Here is a 20583-nt window from a genome sequence, read left to right on the forward strand (position 1 = left end):
ACTCAAACTCACAGGCAATTTTAATTTCTGAAAAATGTTCCCTTGCAGTACAGTACTTGCATTTGATACAGCGCCTTATCACATCTTTGAGATGTCTCAAAACGCTTCACAGGATATACTATAAAGGGTAGTGACTGTATATTTTGTGGGCGAAACCCAGTAGCCAATTGCACACAGCAGGATCCCACAAACAGTCGTGGATTGAGTGACCACATTTTTTTCTTGAAGGGATTATTACCCCCAGAAAAATGATCCGCCAATCGACTAACAACCGGGTTCCTACTTACTGCTCGGTAAACAAAGTAGTGTGGAGTAAGGAAAATTAACTACCAGCTTTAATTCAGTACATGTTTGTAATTTTACGCAGGAAAATGTGCAGAATTCATTTCGACAAATGGCTATTGAGGATGGTTTACAGAATCATTCAAAAAGGAACTGGATAAGCACAAGACGGGTAAAAAAAAAGTATTAAGGGATATGGAGAAAGAGCGAGGAAGTGGGAATAGTCACTGGGGGCAGGGATTATTCCCACTGTACTTCTGTTAACTCAAGCCAAAGCCCTAATGGGTAGGTGGTTCTAGCTGAACAAGCAGTGGGAATCTTGCCAAACGGTGCTTGCAATTGCAAGCTATTCAGTTTTAGCTGGTAAAACTCCAGCAGTACCTTAACGAATGCTCTGGGATCCGCAAGCTAGAAAATATATCTAGTCTTGCATCATCAGATTCTCAAGAGAATTCTGATCCCTCTGGGCTGACCACTTCTGTAAGGATCTCATCTCTCACATGTGGAAGAATTATTTAATATTAGAGTAAAGGAACCTACAGAGATGTTTTGTTATGCGCTTACGTGGTACTCTTAGTCTGGTTGGATACTTTTAAACATGGCAATGGGTTTCCACCCGTGTCAGAAACACGGCTGGCCTGAAACACAATGGTTCCTCAGCTCGGCTTCTAGTCAACGGCCTCTCCTCCAGTCCCCACACAGTCTCGTGGGCGTTCCTCAGAGAGAGGACCCTGGTGCAATTCCCGGGCAGGGAGAAAGCTTAGGCAAGTTTCCTTACTCCACACGCCTCTGCTTACCAAGCAGTAGGTAGGAACCCGGTTGTTAGTCGATTGGCAGATCATTTTTCCGGGAGTAATAATCCCTTCAAAATAATAATAATTTGGTCACTCAACTGTTGAGGAACACTGCTGTGCACAATCGTCTGCCGCGTTTTGCCCACAAAATATACGGTGTATTCACTTTACAGTATATTCCGTGAAACGCTTTGAGACGTTTCAAAGATGTGATAAGGCGCCTATGTCAAATGCAAGGAATATTATTATTATTATTATTATTATTATTATTATTATTATTATTATTATTATTATTATTATTATTATTATTATTATTATTATTATTATTATTATTATTATTATTATTATTATTATCATCATCATCATCATCATCATCATCTCTTGGCTGCTGATCTGAGGGTTAATATTGCTTTAAGTTTCAATTAGTGCCCGAATTAGAAATTAGGTCAGAGCTACCAGTGTATTCTCTATAGTGAACAATCTTCAGTGTTTTGCTCTCTCAGGTTTATCTTGTCCCACTGCTTCTCGACCACTGGGTCCAAAATAATCCTTCTCAAGCCATGGTTTGTTGTTACTCGTCATGCATTTGACAATTTCCCGATGACTGTGATCCACTGCTCATACTCACTTTTTTCTTGCGGGTCACTGAGCAGTTCCTTCTGTCCCGTAAAGTATCTCACAAGTTGTGAGTGACTAAACACATTAGTACTGTCTGTGTTACCTCACCAGGATAGTGAAATTCCAGGCGACAATAAGCAAGTCTATTAATTCAAATGATTGCAAGAGTGATTTTCTTTTAGGTCTCTTTGTTTACTGTGAGTATTCATTCCACTGTGCATTACTGGGAAGTAAGAAACCGTTGTGAGTTACAGTGGACATGATCTGTTATAATGACTTAGTCACACATACTCACAATCTTAAATAGCTGGTAATTGATGGAAGAGCACAATGAACTAGGGATCCAAAGCAGAAAATGGATTTTATTTATTTTCCGATGAAGCTGTAAAATAAAAGTAAAAAAATTTCAATGTTTACCTTTACATCTCCAAGTAAATTTCATGGTGGATCTTGGTTAAGCATGGAAATGTCTCCTTAATGTCACTGCATAATAGCGTAAAAAACATCTGGGAACCCATGTAATGTAATGAAGGCTACAGTAGCTGAATGAAAGTACCAAGTCAATGTATGTTAGAAGTGCTGAAAGACACAGTTTTGATTCTTGTAAGTACTTAAATGTGCTCTGTAAAGCCATTATATTTGTTATTTACATATGTACTTTATAGTGTGTAAGTCAAAGCCAAACAGTACTTTAATCTAATTATAGTGAGGTTAAGCTCTCCGAGACACCGTCCGGTACGAAGTGCGCAATATAAAAGCAAGTTGTTGTTGTCAATAACTACGGTAAAGTGCAGAGCCATTTAAAGGGAAATGTAATCCTATAGAAAGGGGAAATATCTACAAGCACATTGCACATGCACATGCAATGCGTTCATGCCTTCAATTTATAATGGTTATATTGGTGGAAACTGTATAAATATTGCTTTAAATGAAAGCCACTTGATGCCAAAGAGCAATGATGTAAAGGCAGAATGCGTGTATTGGAGCCATGATAAACTGTCACCCGGTGAAATCAACTGCTCACCGTGTGTATATAGTTCTCCTCTATGGTTCCAACTTATTGGGCAATCAGCGAGGGGATTCCTCCAGCCCATTTATCATGTCCAAGCACTGAGATGGAATTGTGGTAAACAGGGGAAGCGGCTGCGGAGAGGAAGGGTCTGGCCCACACTCACCTGTCACTCAGCATCCTAGCGGTAATGTTGGCTTTTTATAGTAGGCATGTCTTTGCCTGCAAAGATATACCTGTGGAGTCCTGTAGCTCAGTGGTTAGAGCGCTTGTCTCGCAAGCGAGCGGACCTGGGTTCGATTCCCGGGCAGAGCAAAACGTTGGTCAAGCATCCTTACGCCACACGCCTCTGTTCACCCAGCAGTAAGTAGGAACCCGGTTGTTACCCGGTTGTTCGGCGATTGGAGGATTGTTTTTCCGGGAGTAAAAATAATGATAATAGTAATAATTTGGTCACTCAATCCACGCCAGTTTGTAGGACACCTCTGTGCGCATTTGGCTGCTGCATTTCACCCAGTCAATTCACTTTTTAGTACATTCTGTGAAGTGCTTTGAGACGTCTCGAAGACGTGATAAAGAGCTATATCAAATGGAAGGATTAGTATTATGATTATTACACAAATACGCAGTCACTACATATAGTAAATCCCGTGAAGCTCTTTGAGACATTTTCCAACATGAACGGTACCATATTAAGAGTAAGGTACCATATTATTATCATTATAACGTAAGTCCCTTCACATGAGTGCTTGGATTAAATAGTTGTTCATGAGTAAACTTGACCATTGACATTGGACTTGGATCTCCAGAACATCAAGGTGTTCTAGGGATGTCACAAGTTGTCCTAAAGAGGACCATCGATCAGATGGCCATTGACTAGCTGAGGACGGGTAGGCTTAGAGTTAAGTTTGACAGCTGGTGGAAGATATTAGTTGGAGCCAGTTTTGTGAACACACGCTCGCATATACAGAGAGAGGTAAATGCTGCTAATGCACTTCCAACTTATGGATCCATTGCTCAGTGGATAGGAAGGTCTGGTCTGTAAACAGATGGTAACAATACTCTCCTGCATTATCTGCTGTGTCCTACTGCTCACCAAAGCAGATAGTCAAGAGTTCCCGATACCTGCTATCCTCCTCGTGAAGGCTCAAACCTATTTTTGTCCCGTGTTGAATGACCAACAAGTGACTATCCTTCTTAGGGGAGAAGTAAACAGGGGCTCTTTGGGGCTGAATTTAAATCTTTAAATGTTCCCTGTCACTGTCACTGTCACAGCTTAGCCATTGCTGTACGTCATTGTATAGTAATCGAAGAATTATTGCACAATGCCATATGTTCATGGGTTTATAGGTTCGGAGGTTTAAGATTCCCTGTTTACATAATCTTGGGTATAATAATCCTTGCATTTGATACAGCGTCTTATCACATTGTTGAGACATCTCAAAGCGTTTCATAGGATTTACTGTACAGTGTAGTGACTCTGTATTTTGTATGCGAACATGGCAGGCCAATTTTGTGCACAGGAACTTCCCACAAAACATATGTCTCCGTGTCTCTGAAAGAAAGAAATTGAGGTAGTTCTTGCCTACCCCCGTGTATCAGTTTTATTGCAGTGGTATTGCACAATTCACATAAGAGCTCTGAGCAGTCACCAAGAGACAGACTTGGGTTTGTACCTTATGAGTAGTCCTGAAATGTAACTGCTGTAACGCTGAGTAAATTCATTATTAACATTTCTCACTAGGGGTGCATGAGTGGATGTCTTGACATACTTTCCAGCAGACCCTGGGAAATAAAACTTCCATTAACACGAAGCAAGCTATGTGAAGAAGTGCGATAACATTCTTCCAGGCTTCGTCAGAATAGTAATATGTTGCATCGAAGAAATAAAGAAGCTAAATGGTGCAAAATGAGAACGAGAAAGGGAGAGTGAGGCATGAGGCCGGACATGAGACATGGATTATCATTCAGAAGATTTCTTGTATCCTGTGCAGTACAAGAGAGAAGCTGGGAGAGCCTGCTTAGATATCACTAACGGAGTAGGTCATTTAGGACAGAGGGGGCATGGAGGCAAAGCACTTCCTTCCACACAGAGATGAAAGGAAAATAGAGCACTTGTTAACTTGTCTGCTCTCACAAACCTCCCAGCAACCAGTCAAACATTGACTTTAGCACAGGCTGAGGAACACGGGGGCAACTTGACCATTGGGGAAACCAAGAAGAGGGAGAAAATCTGAAATGTGGATGAATAAAAATAGTTTTGGAACATTTTAAAGTGTGGATTTCTTATTTGGGAAACAATCAAGTTTGGACACAAAACACAAGACGATGGCTTTGGTATGGGATGAAACACCGGCATCTCTCTCCATTACAAATGACCAGCTCAGCACTAAAATGGTAATAAATAAAAAGGCAACAGGCGGAGGGAGAGGAAGAGGGCAGAACGCGACTGCAGAGGCATTTAATCGCATCCAGCAAGCATTGAATCGCAGGAAATGGAAGTTCTTTTGCGCATCAGGCAATGGTTCAAGACTATGTTTCCCGCGATTCATTGCAGCTGGCCGGTAAGTGCACATGGTTGTGGAGTCCTGTAGCTCAGTGGTTAGAGCACTCGCTTTGCAAGTGAGAGACCTGAGTTCAATTCCAGGCAGAGGGCGAAACCTTGGGCAAGTTTCCTTACTCCACACACAGCCTAATAATAATCCCTCCAAAAAAACAAAATAATAATAAATTGGTCATTTTCAATCTACGACTGTTTGTGGGACATTGCTGTGCGCAATTGGCTGCCGCGTTCGCCCACAAATATACAGTCAATTCACTTTACAGTGTGTTCTGTGAAGCGCTTTGGGACGTCCTCCCGACGTGAAAAGCGCTATATCAAATGCAAGGATTATTATTATTATTATTATTATTAAACTGAGGGCCACCAAGAACTTTGCAGACAGGAGAACAAAGGTAGACAAATGATGTTACTTTTATTGCTGTGAATAATCAGAGACAAACGTTACCTTTGCTAAATCGACTTGCATGAAAAATATTTCTCGATGGCCTGAATTTCTTTCCTTTTTTGTTAAAACATTTTAGAAATAAGTGGATTGTGTTGCCCCGTCTATCGACTCAGAGCAACGTGTGGCAGACAGGCAGCAGCTCGTCTATTCCCGAATACACCAACATTTCCACGTTTATGGTGCATATACGGTGAAAAATCGCATTGAAACTCCGCAGGGGTGGGTAATTGGAGTTGAGGTACAGATCAGCCATGATCTTATAGAATGGCGCAACAGGCTCGAAGGGGCTGAATGGCCTACTCCTGTTCCTATGTTTCTTTGGGCTCTTCAAGGACTGGGCCCCAAAAACTTTGAAAGAAAAAGCATTTTGTAATTTATTCAACAGCCGGCTAAGGTGCATATGCTCGGAAAGGCAAAATTGTGGGGGGTTTTCTCCAGCGCAATTGAAAGTGTTGCGGAGAGGTGGACAGTAATAAAGTGTTGTGGAATCACACAGCTACACTGCAGGAAATGAAGCAATTCTTTGACACGAACCACAGCACTGGAACTGTAGCAAAACAACGACTTGCATTTATATAACGCCCCTCATGCAAAGTATACCGCGTCCCAGAGCATTTAACTGACTCCAGGAGCCAGTGATCAAGGAAGGAACCAGATCCTTCCACAGCACCACTCAGCGCTGTTGGCTACAGTTGGGATATTTACACTGGCTGCAAACTGTGAAATTGCTGAGCTTTGCACAAGTAGCGCTGCTCAATAGGTCAAACATAGACTGAGACTCCCTCACACTCCCAAACCTTTTGTTCTTCTCTTGTAATGGGATTTCCTAGTATTAACGAGCAGAGCACGTGCCAGACCTCTGACTGGTCAGCGCAATGAGTAATTTCACTACAGTTCCAATCAGGTTCAGTATATGTCACTAAATTGCAGTGCCCTGAATTAACACTGACCTTCCGTTGAGGAACGTGCATTAAACTTTCACGCAGTTACGGGCAGAGCTTCTGAAATTTCACCCAGTCTTTGCCTTGACATCGTTTTTTGTCCCGAAAATTAAGATCGCAGTGGAATTGTGGAAAATTCTAAAATTCAACCTCGGTTTGGAAAACTATAGCCCCTTGTTTACAGGACTGCAGAAAACTGGCAAATTCGAGCTAAGGGAGCAAGAGAAATTTCGGGTCCCTGGAGGGTAACGACGCTCCTAAAAGGTGAAGGTAGAGAAACTGGCGAAAGGAGGAAGTCACTGGGTTCTCTCCACCTGACTGTACAGGACAGCAAAGCACAGGCCTGTCAAGCCATCAGCAAGTAGGGCCATATAAGCAGTTGCAAGCGTGACTTAAAAACAATTGTGCATCTGTAGCTGCTCTAATCTTGCTCGAGCCTCTGGCAACATACCGGAGTCTTGTGGAACATGAGCGTTTACACTGAGGAAAGCATTAGGAAATTATGCTTTACAAACACACCATCAATCTAGCAGCTGGCTTCCTCCCACATTCGGGTTTTATAGGCTACACCGAGAGGGGAAGAATGTGCCAGAAGCTAATCGTATCTTTATACTGCTGTTTGCGAACCGAATTGTGCCAGAAATGGGAAGCGGGTGGCAAAAAAAAAATATTATAAATTAAAACTGTCAAGAAACATGATTTCTAAAAGTACAGGAGCTGTGAGCGCTAAAGTTCGAGGTGTTCTGCTTATCTGTGCAGTAATGGCGTACGGCCCCTAAGTATTCGTTTGCCAAGGCTCTCGGAGTTGTTTTTATGCATTGAGGCGTGGTAACCGTTTCGAGTGTAAAGCAGCTCTTTTCTGCTAAGGTGATTTTGTTCATCGCTGAGTGAGGTGAGATTCTTCACAAGGTCTAAGTGCTCCTCTGGTCCTCAACGGCAACACTGGATCCAGTTGCTCCAAGAGATGCTCGAGTTGCTGGTTGTCTTCCTGCGGATGCAGATATAATAATAAAAAAATAATAACAGACAAATGGCAGAACCAACCAAGGAACAGTACGATTAAGTCAACACATCAATCTTAAACATTTGAATTGTTTTTATGCGAAACTTATTGAAACCTTCGAATTCTCACACATTGTGGATATATTGCACGGAAGTTTCTTTATCAAACCCTGCATTTCCATCAGATTACCCCCAACTATCACTGATCCTCCCATTGTTAACCCAAGCGTATTATTATAGACCCGAAAATCCATCTCGTCTCGTCCTGTAAGACCATTTGTCTTCAAATTTAATTGTGGAAAATTGTTAAATTCAGGCTTAATTTGGAAGCCAGTTTCCCACAGTTATTAAAAAAAAGACTTTCAAATTAGAGCCGAATTCAACAACGTTCCACAATGCCGTGTCTTTAAATTTTGAAACAAAAGGATCTTGCAGGTTAAAACTATCCAGAATTTGGGGCTTTATATAATTTGTCCTTTAATATTCCTATATACAAAATATTACAAGGTAAGGTTAGGTGGAATTTCAGGCCTTAGGGTTTCCGGACAGTTGCCTGACTAACCCTCTCTCATTGCAGACAGACTAGTGACTGTTTTCCTGCTGAGGTGTTAGAGGCATAGTAGCCAGATATGTAGTCATACAGGTTTTATATTGTTCTGGCATCTGTGAAATCCATCTTACAATATCAACAGGACAGGTTCGACAACACCAGTGGCTGTCGTGCTGATTCCTAAAGCAGTTCTGCCACACTTCTCTGTGCAATGGGATAATCCGTTAAGTAAACACATATCTGAAATGTTTTGGGGTCATTTTCTAATACTGGGTGCTGGCATATTACATTTGAGAAGAGCAAAGAATAAAATTAATGAAACTGCCATTATTTGAGGGTTTTTTTTCCCTTACAGAACTACTGCTCTGTTTTAAAACGTATGCATGGTCGTTTCACTCTCTCAAACTAATTCCCCGAGGAGTCAGTTTACTCAATTCAACACAACTGGTAAAAGCTCAAGAAAAACACCAAAAAATGTGTGTCAAATGTATTGAATGATGTGTGATGTGAGCTGATCTGTGACTGGAGAGTTTATCAATGGATAACTGGCTTGTTAGATGGGCCTCAGAAAGCAGTGGGTTATATGGGTCAATGTCACTGAGAACTTTTGCCTCTATGGAGCACAAAGCTGGAGTAGATAATCTCTGCAGATTGGATCAGAGAAGCCTTTTGTTTAAAGGAGATGGTGGGATGTTCTACTTCTGTCAGGCAGTGGATGAGCTCATCAGCCTCTATGCTTCGGGTGATTGGGATGTGATGGAGTGCGTTGTCGGTTCAATGCTCTCTTACCTCTTTGTCCAAAGTGCTGGAGGTAGCAGCGATTGCAGTACGGTTTCTCATCGTACTGAGGAAAGGGAAAGAAAGAACAGGGTGTTGTTCACATCTGATATAAATACTTAGTTTATATTTAAACTCTTTAGGGTTAGAAGGACATTTGTTCTCTTTGTAACATTCGTAACATAGTGCGATAGCCTGGCTCAGTTGGTAGCGCTCTCGCCTCTGAGTCAGAAGGTTTGTGGGTTCAAGCCCCACGTCCGGACATGGAATCATATAGTCTAAGCTGACACTCCAATGCAGTGCTGGGGGGGTGGGAGCTGCATTGTTGAAGGTGCCGTCCTTCGGATGAGACATTAAACCGAGGTCCCATCTGCCTGTTCAGGCAACGAATCCCCCAAATAAAATCAGTCACCGAGTGTTGGTCTTGTTGAATCGACAACACTCCATGGTTGTCTGTGGGACGCTGCTGTACACAAACTGGCTGCCGCATTTCGCCCACAAAATACACAGTCAATCCTCTTTACAGTATATTCTTTCTAGAGACGTCTCAACGACGTGATAAGGTGATAAATCAATGCGAGGATTATTATTATTATCTCAATTAATACATTTCCCATTGTGGAGTTTTCTCTTGTTTTCTTTGGGCAAAGAAGTCTAAAAAAAAATCAAAGTTTTATTTCTCTCTGCTAAGTTGCTTAATTTTGGGTAGGATAGTAGTGGCATGCGTTTCATATTGACCTTTTCCCACTATATTTTAACCCATTCCCCTGAAATATTAACCCATTTGTTTTCTTTCAGATGACAATAGAATGAAAGTTGCGTCTTGCAGTATATTCTGTGAACCACTTTGAGGCATCTTGACGACGTGATAGAGCGCTATATCAAATGGAAGGATTATTATATGGCACCTATTCAGGTGGATGTCAAAGATCCCATTTGAAAAGAGAAGGGAATTTCTACAGGTGTCCTAGCCAACATCCCTCAGATAAAATTGCTCACAGCTCTGTGTGGGACATTTGGATCCTAACCCTGTGCGAGGGACATTATATAAATGCAAGTTGTTGTTGTTTTATCCTGTGAAGCACTTTGAGATTTCTTCCTTGTGTGAAAGGTGCTATACCAAATGCAAGGATTATTATTACTGCTGTTATGACATTGTCAAAATGTCTCAAAGTGCTTCACAGGATTTTCTGTAAAACGTAGTGACTGTATGAGTAAGCAGAACACTGTTGACCAGGACACCGTAGCAAATACACAGCATAGAAATAAATTGGGTGTGGGAGGGGGGAGCTGAAAATATGGATGGCATTCTTTTGCATGCGAGACTCATCTTGTTTGAGCGCACTACACCGGCCAACTGAAGGGTCAGTTTCTCTACAGCTGCTTTTAAAAGCCTCAGATGTTTTGAAATCATATTCCGATGCTTTCCATGTTTACTTCCACGTCTCTGATTGTCTTAGTCCGTCGTTCATTTTGAAATGAATTGCCTAAACAGTTGTTATCCGAAGCCTCATCTGCATCAGGCATTTGCCATCAGTACGGCTCACAGTTCCAATTTTGTTCTGTGTGAACAGGTGCTGTGTAAAATCCAGGAAGTTTCCATTTTAAAATACTCCCATTGTGTAGAACTGGAGCTGGGTTCAGTCAGTGCATTGCCAGGTGACTCCAGTTCAATTCACATTCCTTATTTCTCTCAACAAACTTTGTGTTTGCTGCTGCATAACAATGTACACGCACACAGATCTCCCCCTCTCTCTCTCTCTCTCACACACACACAGATATGTCTCTCACACACACAGATCTCTCTCTCTCTCACACACACATAGATCACACACACACACACACACAAATCTCCCTCTCTCACACACAGATCTCTCCCCCACACACACAGATCTCACACACACACCTCACACACACATAGATCACACACATCTCACATACACACACACAGATCTCACACACGTAGATCACACACATCTCACATGCACATACGTAGATCACACACACACACATGTACACACGTAAAGCACATACACAAACGAAGCAGCTGTAACCAGCATTGCAACCACTGCTCAAGCATGAAAACATGGTACACTGCTATGCAAATGTGGAGAATCCCAGCAGCACAGCACTAGCGCACATCAAGGTGAGGCGTAATGAGTTTCATTTCTGCATGTAAATGGGCCAAGAGATACTGAAGTTAATGATTAAAAAGCAAAGGGGCCAAAGCCCCAGATGTTCTAATAGTTTACGATTCCCCAAAGAGGCAACGGCTTACAGAGCGAGGGCTGAGGAGACAGATTGCAGCAACAACACATCCAGACAGTCAGACACTGGAGCAAACAGATGGAGACTTCGCAGAGTTCTTACCTCTGCGTGCTGGCCTGGGTTGAGCTGGCGTTTGCACCGGTAACACTTCAGACACAGGGGATGGTAGTCTTTACCCAGGGAGCGCTTCCTCTCGGCTGCACGAGGAAGGAAAAGAGGGTTTCATAAACGATCTGCTTTCGTTCCCCACTTTTATTCTGTGAAGCGCTTTGAGAAGTCTCGAAGACGTGATAAGGCGCTATATCAAGTGCAAGGATTGTTATTACCATTGTTTTAAATGTAAGATACCCCTCTATGCTGAACAGAAGGATTCCCCCACCCATAGATTGTAAGATCGTTGTTAGATTTACCCCAGCCAAGTTCGTGCGCACACACACACACACTACACTACACTTCACCCTCTCAGAACGAACAGAGCTGTATAACGCTGAGTGAAATGGTGAGTGATGTGACACTCGTCATCTCTCCGCTCGCGGAAGGAGCGGATCAGCTTGGGGTCGTTTGTGAACGGCCTGTCCTCTGGATCGCGTGTGACGGGCGATCAGATGTGGCAGCGATGTTGTTTTGTGCGCACAGCCACGATAGATGTGGCTTTTATGTCGAGTCGCCCTTTGAAAAGTCACTCAGTTCCGCTTCCACTGTTACACTCAGGATTAAACAGTTCGTTCAAGGACTGAAGGATGTGTGGAGAACGCTGATTAATCCAGGAGTGGGATGTCATACAGGTTATGTGGGGGGGGGGGGGTCGGGGGATGCTTGTGTTCAATGCACTAATTTTAATAATCCCTTAAAATAATAATAATAATTTGGTCATTTGATCCACGGCTGTTTGTGGGGACACTGGTGTGCGCAATTGGCTGCCGTGTTTCGCCTACAAAATATGCAGTCACCACACTTTACAGTATATTCTGCGAAGTGCTTTGAGATGCTACAGCGAATGCAAGGATTATTATTATTAATATAAAAAAGAGACACTGTCTAAACCAGCAACGTAAATTAAGCCACAGATATCAGCTCCTTCCTGTGGTGGAAATGAACGATGCTCTCCACCAGGCCTTTTCCTGTCACTCACCAGATGGTGCACAGAACTCATTGTGGCTTCGCTCTCTCTCTCTTTCTCAGCAAACCCGCCACCGGCTTGGGTTTGTATTGCTTTTCCTTCCGAGAGCTAACTGACCTGAAGCGGGAAATGGGCTGAACAGGACCATTCTCGGCTGCCACCCCGATCATCGCATATTCCTGACATAATTCTTAACATCTTAAACCCAAACCCGGATTACGGAACAAACCCCAAACCTTTACAAACACAGTGGTACTGTCAGAAAGAATAACAGGTATAAGAATGCCTTACAAGGTCACACTATAACATGCAACCAAATTAATTAACGTTAGACACACGGACTGAACATACTACAACACCTGCTCGGACTCGGTTTAATATTGACCACAAGTTCCTCGATTTCCGGGGACGGTCCTTGTGTGAGGTGTTGTGTCCCTGGGCTCAAATTTGCCCCGTCTTGAATTCAGCCACGAACTGAGCAAGAACGATAACATTCTACAACAGATACATACACTGATCGAGAGGGACCCATCCATTAATCCAACACATTTCTCCAGTAACAGCATCAGCATCAGCAACTTCTTTTTTTTTTACCTGCGTCTCCGGGTTTGCTTCACAAAATATGGTGACCCTAGGAACTCCAACGCCACAGCGAAACACTGCCAAAAAGGCTGCACTTACCAAAATAGACGGGTTTCCCACAGATCGGACAGTACGAAATCATCTTCCGAAGAGCGGATTGTCTCGATCAAATCCTACCCGATACGCAGTCTGTGAAAATGAACATTTCTAACTGACAGGAAAACCAAAGAGCATGACGTGCTTCACTTTAAAAGGAGGATGTGGTATTTTTTTAAAAAACAAACAACCAATTCAGTCCAAGACACCTTGTACCAGCTTTACTCATTTTTAAATGTTCCTATGCCTCAGTCATACTCTCTGCAGTCGCATTCTCAAGGAAGGTTGCAAACCGCTTCGCATTTTATCTCTATTGCTGTCTTTAACGTGCATGGAAGTTATAAGGCAATGACAGAAACAGTCTTCCCACAATGTCGAACAGGGAGATGTTTCATTGTAGGTTTTAACAGCTATTTTGTCACCACAGTTATTGTATTGTGGTCAAACATGGGGGAGGTTTTTTTTACTTGTTGTAATGAGCTGTTTTCTTTTGATCTAAAATATTGCAAAATTCACGTTTGGGTGTACAAATATCATCGACATATCAATTAATACCCAGCAGCTTCACTCTGAGTTATCCTCCCTGAATCTACGTAAAAGGTTGTGAATTATTGACTGTAAAGCCCCTGTAGTTTAACACATTTGTGCACAATTTCACGTAACAGACGATTGTGCAAGTGGTTCTGGAAAGCACTGCAACAGGAAACGGCTGCTTGCCGAAGCGATAATTCTCTGATATTATAATTATAAGTTGAGCTGCAATAAGTTAACGCCGATGGCTGACAGGCCTGTTCCTGGGCTGTAACATTCTGGAATTCACAAAAACATCCCAAATACCACGAAGAACGAAACATTCAATCTAATAACGGATCCATTTTTGAATGTCTGAAAATCTCATTTTTTGTTACATGATGTTTTTCGCTAATTTTTCTCATTACATTTTCCCTCCCTCCCTCCCTTCCTTCCTCCCTTCCCTCCCTCCCTCCCTTCCCTCCTCCCAGAGAGCAATTGATCCTTTATTTTAAAATCCACACTGGGATATGGTTTCAAGGTTTACTCCGATGCTACACAAGATGGGTCAACCGAGCGCAAACACGCCTGCGATCTTCTAGGCCGGTGTGTTCCGGGGGAGTCTTTCTGTTTCCTCTCGTGTGTCTGCTGGTCTGTGTGAGCTTCCTGAGTCATATCGAAACGTTATTATTGAATAAAGTGTACAGGAACTAACAAAGTGTGTTGTAAAAAGGATTGGACGGTGTTCATTTGATAAACAAAACTAGCTGTGGCTCTTGAGCCTGATGCCCCACCTTCCAGCAGGAGTTCTCAGTCCAGGCACGCACAGGCTTTAGCAATCATAGAAGCAGCAGGAAATACCAGAACGCTGCTAGGACTGCCACAAGCAAGAGGAACAGCCAGCTCTGCAAAGATGTCTCACGGAGCTCCCAGGAGATCGCTGACAGAACGATGTGTAGCCATAAGGGTCTAATTTGCAGTATTTCTTAACTGGATTTCTTAATAAGGAATTCAAGTTGCGGAACTTGGAACTGGGGAGTTCTTGTGGCAGCCGTCCGTGTGTGACGCTGACCCAAAGCAACATGGGTCTGGCCCCGGCCAATTCTGGAACGGCGTTCCCGCAGGAATTCCAGCAGGTTTCCCCGACAAATAGCTTGTTAATCAATCCCACTAAGAAATATCGCAAATCAGATTCCTTAACCTCAATACCGAATGCCACCCCCCCACCACAAAAGGAAAGTGTTCCATTCCATCCTCCAGCACTGACGTCCCTCATCATAAGCACAAAAGTTCAGCCCCAAAAGGAATCGGTATAAGAATTGGTATTAATATGTATTAAAGAACAATAGAAATGAGACAGGTTTGCTATTGATCAAGATGAAGCGGGATGTAATGACTGCATGAATGCGGCACGTCTTCTGAACGCTGTTAAGATGGATCTCCTCTGACCGCAGCATCCATTTTACTTGGTGGTTGCAAGGGAAATATTTCTTATTCAGTATCTGGATTTTCTCCACCAGCGAGATGAAAGGGAACAGCTGTGGGGAGTTTAAACATTCAGCTTTTTGCTTTGAGCTTCAATTGCTCTGTCAGAATTGTATCTCAAGGGTGTTATTTATATGAGCCGAACAATACAAAACGTGCTATCCGATTCTTTAACTAGACAAGTTCCCAAAAATGAGGTGACACCGGGTGACACCGTGTAAAAAACATGCACTGCGCTGAACTAAGTGACAAGATAAATTGCTACAAGATAGACATTCCTGTATACATAGAATCACTTAATGATGATGGATCACATTCACCTTGAGTATGGTGATCAGTTGCCGCGTATCTGAGTTCAGATTAGGACTTTTTTTCCCCCTCTTTGTTAAATATTACGTTCTTTGAAGTTCTCAGCATGAGTAATAGACCGCTCTTCAAAGGTGTGATGCAGTTTTGTAAAGAACAAAGAATTAGCAATGAGACGTGAGTAAAGCCTAGGTTATTTATGGTACGTCCTCCAGTTATATCATCTTGGCCTCTGGTCTCCGCTGTATATTTTCACCCGGCCTGACTTAATGCGCCTGGAGTTGTGGGTCAAAGTACCTGAAATATGTGATGTCAAAAAGGTAGTGTTCCCCACTGGGATTCATTAACAGTGACTCTGAGTACTAAACAGGTAACTGGCAGGACCCCCACAGTCGACTGCTTCCCTGTTCTAAGACACCAGAAGTAACGTGTGGAGTTTCCCTAAGTGCAGGGTCATGTACTGCTGGTTTGGCCTCCGGCCCTTTTTTAATCGTTCCACCGTTCCCGGGTTTTCAGTAATTCGAGAAATTGAATTAAGATGGTATTCCTGAACCGTCACATATTCCGGGGATTAGCCCGGTGGAAGGTATCAAACTCCTTGCCAGTTATGACCGGTGACAACTAGCAGGTCTGGCAACAGCATGCACTGACCGTGTTGGTGGTGGAGACCAGAGAACTTGATGTGAAGGTAACCGTGAATGAAGTAGAAATGTACAAAGTAGGAAAGAGGCAGACCATAAGAGCGGGGTTCCTCCTAATAGTTATTTATAAACGCTTTCCAGATAAAAACATGTTTACAGACTACCATCAGTGCATTATTCTGTGTCTTTCCTCTTCTTAGGTCCCAACTTTTCCTTAAGTGCTCACTGGCCTGACTCTGTATTCTGATATATGAGAGGAACACAAGACAGGACTCCTATCATTGAGGTGTATCACTGGGCAGGGACACTGTCTGCCCTCTTTCCTACTCGCCTGTGTTTGTGTTTTGTGCTCCACCACATGCCGATCAATCACTGAGCTTCTGCAATTGTTAATTGCAATAATTGATTATTATTGTTGTTGTTTGTGACATCTGGCTGACCACCCAAAAAATCCAACTTTACTACCTTTATCCGCTGCCCAGCAAGGCTATCAGTGTCTTGTGCGTTTCCATGTCTCCCTTTTAGTCAGATCGAGCTGCTGTCAGGAATGGATCCTTTTCCTCATTCTCCTCCAGACACCTCGTGCTGAAACCCCTGATATCTTTGTGGTGCCAATTCCCACTGATATCAGTGTTGATTTCAGCGCTCTGAGACACTACATGGGAATTATATAAATGCAAGTTGTCTTCGTTATATGGCCAACATGTCCAGGCAGGACTTACAACAGCAACAACTTGCATTTATATAGTGTCCTTCACGCATCCCGGAGAGCTTCACTTAAACACCTCACGGGGCTTGTTAAGCAATCCAGAAATCTCTAACTGAAAACAAAATGTGATTAGCTACGGTGGAGCCATCAGAATTGTGTAATACTTACAAACCAATACTGTTTTTTGGTTAAAAAAAACTAAAAACACAACTACACTGTTTACTACTTCTGACACGGTTCATGGAACAGAATTCCAACCCATACCTATCTGGTTCCCTAACATATTCAATGATTACTTCCTTCCTGGAGTTTTTTTTTATCAACAAGGACTCTAAAAATATGTCCCCAACATCCAGCAAACATTGTTTGAACTTCAAAACTTTTAACATAACTGAGCTTGGAATTCCAGATCAGCTCAAGAGGCTTAAAACCAACAAAGTTCCCCAGGACGGATGAACTGTATCCCACGGTACTTCTGGAGACAAGGCAGGAGATTAATGTAGAGCTGTCAGACATTATGAGGGAGCCAATCAATACTGGTGACGTTTCAACAGACTCCAAGTAAACATGTTGTTCCCATGTTCAAGAAAGGTGACAGAACCAGATCTGGCAACTGTAGACCCATTCACCTGACCTCAATAACTGGAAAAGTGATGAATTTAATCATCAGAGAAAAATGTTGACAGCCCATATTGACTGTGGGAAGCCATGACAGAGTAATAATTAGACTGCCAAAAGGCATTTGACAACATACTACAGAAGACTCCTTCACAAAATTAGATCACTGACTACCAAGGATAAGATACGGATATGGATACAGAATTGGCTGAAGGAATGGAAACAAAATATTATTGTTAGGGGAGCTAGGTCAAAATGGGGGCGATATTACATGGGGCATCTCTACTGGGACCACTGCTGTTCTTTGTATACATGAATCATCTGGATTCGCAGATGCAGTATTAGATAAATTTGCAGGTGAGAACAAGTTGGGGACACTTCTAAAATCAGAGGAGGCACCAAAGGTTCTTCACCACATATCTTGATAGGGCAGGCACTGGGCTGATGACTGGTAAATTAAGTTCAAAAGAGATAAGTGCAAGCTATTACATATAGGAAACAAGAATGGGAAATGTATGTACTCCCCGGATGGGATTGAATTGACAAAGAGGGAAGCTAAAAGAGATCAAGTGTGTTAGTTGACCCATTGCTCACCATGTTGAAACAGTGCGAGGCAGCAATAAACAAGGCAAACAGGATGTTGAGCTATTTTGCTAAAGTAAGCCAATTCAGATCCCCAGGAATCTTACTCGTGGTGGGAGGGGAGGGAATACCAGCGCAGGCCCAAAGGGCCAAATAGTCCATTTCCACCCCGCATTATATTTGAAGGCCTCGAGATCTGCCTAACACCAGCAAAACTCACCAGTCTCGCCAGTCTCGCCAGTCCTCGCCAGTCTCTTGACTGCGAGGTTCTAGGATGTCACCATCTCCTGTCTCTCAGGGCCGACACCACACACACACACACACACACATGCAGGCTTGTGAAGTACTGACCAACTTTTCTTTCTTTGACTTTACTGACGCCAATCTAACCTCTTCAGGCTTTACTGTGCGTCACCCACATCTTTTGTGCACATTGCGAATCAAATGATTGATGGAAATTAAACTCCACGAGTTACTGTTTCTAGTTTCCCAGACAAGATCACTATTATATATTCCGCTAGTCACTGCTCTCCCCCAAAACAAAGCTAGTCCCATCTATCATTGTCTTTTATAATAATAATAATCCTTGCATTTAGTATATTGCCTTATCATATTGTCTACACCCACAACTTGCATTTATATACCTCCACTCAAGCAGGTAGCGACCCACAAGGCTTGTCAAAACATCTCAAAACGCTTCACAGGATTAATTGTAAAATGTAGTAATCATGTCATGTAAAGGGGGAGTTTATTGTACTAAACTAGTAATCTAACTGAGTTTCCATTAATTTCACGAGTTTTAACTTTCCTTGAAAGACTCAGGTACAGAAGAATCCAAGCGAAAAATGTGAGTGGAGTTGGGGAGTTCCGACATCCGTACCTAGAGGCGGGAGGAAAGGAACCGGATTAGAATGATAGGGACACCGACCGGAGTTTGTGCTTCAGTCCATTTCCATTTTTATGATCATAAAATGTCACCAGCTGATGGGAGGTGGTGCTGTCTGTTTTAAGTACAATGCACCACCATGCAATTTCTCACTGCTGCCATTTGGTTTGAAACGTTGCAGTGATCTTGACAATCACTCTATTCCCAAGTATTAAGTAGCCCGGGGAGCTTGCAATATTATTTGGTCATGACATCCATTGTGCATAAAGTGCTCCTGTCCAAACCCCCGAGATTACCTCCCACTTCGACTAGCGTCTCTGCCTGTTAGTACTTCTGTAACGTTCACAAAATCAGTTGGCCTCACTTAAAAACCACGAACCTTGTGATTATTATTGGGCAGTTTGAATTGAATTTCTTTTACTAAAAAGTCCGATTGATTTTTTATCAGTGTGTAGCACACCTTGGGATAAAATCAATCAACAGATTACGTCGAAGCTCTCTTCAGTGATTAGTTATAAAAAATAACATTGATTAATAGATGTTTGAAACGATTTTTAAAAATGTTTTAAATCTGCCCCTCACTTTATGTTTCTGACTTCCACGAATAGAGTAATATTAAATTTTGGCTAAGAAAAGTCTTAGAAAATCTTGTGTAAGTGATCCCTGGTGAGTGGATTTCAGTTGTGGAAACATACATAACGCAGTTAATTTGAACTCAAAGATGTTCAGCAGCTTATAGCATAATTAATTCAGCATGTAAAATTTCTTTGATAAACTGCATTAAAATATTTAGCAGTCACTGAAATCAAATGTTAATGAGGGAAATTTTGACATGGTTCAGTTAGTCCTGGAGAAATAATAAATTGGTTAATTTCGTCAGAAGTCTAAAAACAATTATTACAAACAACCATTAATATTAATTAATTTGATTCATCTTCCATTTCAAGAAAAACAATAAAATCAGATTTTTAAATACAACATAATTATTTATTAATCATTAGTCTGAACGAACAAACATTTTAGTAATGAGTCAATTAATTCCAGCTAATTGGCACGATTCTAATGTGTGTTTCAGAACTGTGGCAACAGCCAACACACACGTGACCAACAGAAACCGTCACCACAGTCACACAGTCACCACCTCAGATCTAAATGTGAAAGACACGAATGGAAAGAAATGAAGAGCTACAGAAAAAGGTGGACATTTACCGACAGATAGATAGAGAGAGGAGAGACGGGGACATTGAATGGCCATTTGATATTGAGTGCACTGCTTGGTCAGAGACCAGACCCACTCCCACAACCTGCCACCTCGTTCTGAATGGTGAGGGCTGAGCGTGGGGTCAATCACTGGATTTTCAGTTCACCAGTCTCAGCCTTCGACTTCCAGTCAGTGCGAAGCTTGTTTTTTTATAATAATAATCCTTGCATTTGATATAGCGCTTTTCACGTCGGGAGGACTTCCCAAAGCGCTTCACAGAACACACTGTAAAGTGAATTGACTGTATATTTGTGGGCGAACGCGGCAGCCAATTGCGCACAGCAATGTCCCACAAACAGTCGTAGATTGAAAATGACCAATTTAATTATTGTTTTTTTTAGTTTTGGAGGGATTATTATTAGGCTCTGTGTGGAGTAAGGAAACTTGCCCAAGGTTTCGCCCTCTGCCTGGAATTGAACTCAGGTCTCTCACTTGCAAAGCGAGTGCTCTAACCACTGAGCTACAGGACTTTTTTGTGACGTTACTTGACAAACTAACTGCAAGTGTTCGGGTTGAGTTCCCAATAAAACAATGGGCG

At 42.3% G+C, this 20583-nt stretch overlaps 1 protein-coding gene across 1 annotated transcript; it reads right to left on the reverse strand.

The window, feature by feature from the left end:
* Positions 1–5659: 5659 nt before the first annotated feature.
* Positions 5660–13140, reverse strand: zgc:195282 (LIM_TLP_like domain-containing protein). Its single transcript, XM_007899030.2, has 4 exons — positions 13051–13140; positions 11352–11446; positions 8994–9048; positions 5660–7640 (listed from the first exon to the last, which is right to left on the reverse strand). Exons 1-4 carry the CDS (start codon positions 13091–13093, stop codon positions 7564–7566), a joined length of 270 nt encoding a protein of 89 aa, XP_007897221.1. The 5' UTR covers positions 13094–13140; the 3' UTR covers positions 5660–7563.
* Positions 13141–20583: the final 7443 nt, after the last annotated feature.

Source organism: Callorhinchus milii, unplaced genomic scaffold (genome assembly GCF_018977255.1).
Source record: "Callorhinchus milii isolate IMCB2004 unplaced genomic scaffold, IMCB_Cmil_1.0 Scaffold1, whole genome shotgun sequence".
Classification (NCBI taxonomy): Eukaryota; Metazoa; Chordata; class Chondrichthyes; order Chimaeriformes; family Callorhinchidae; genus Callorhinchus; species Callorhinchus milii.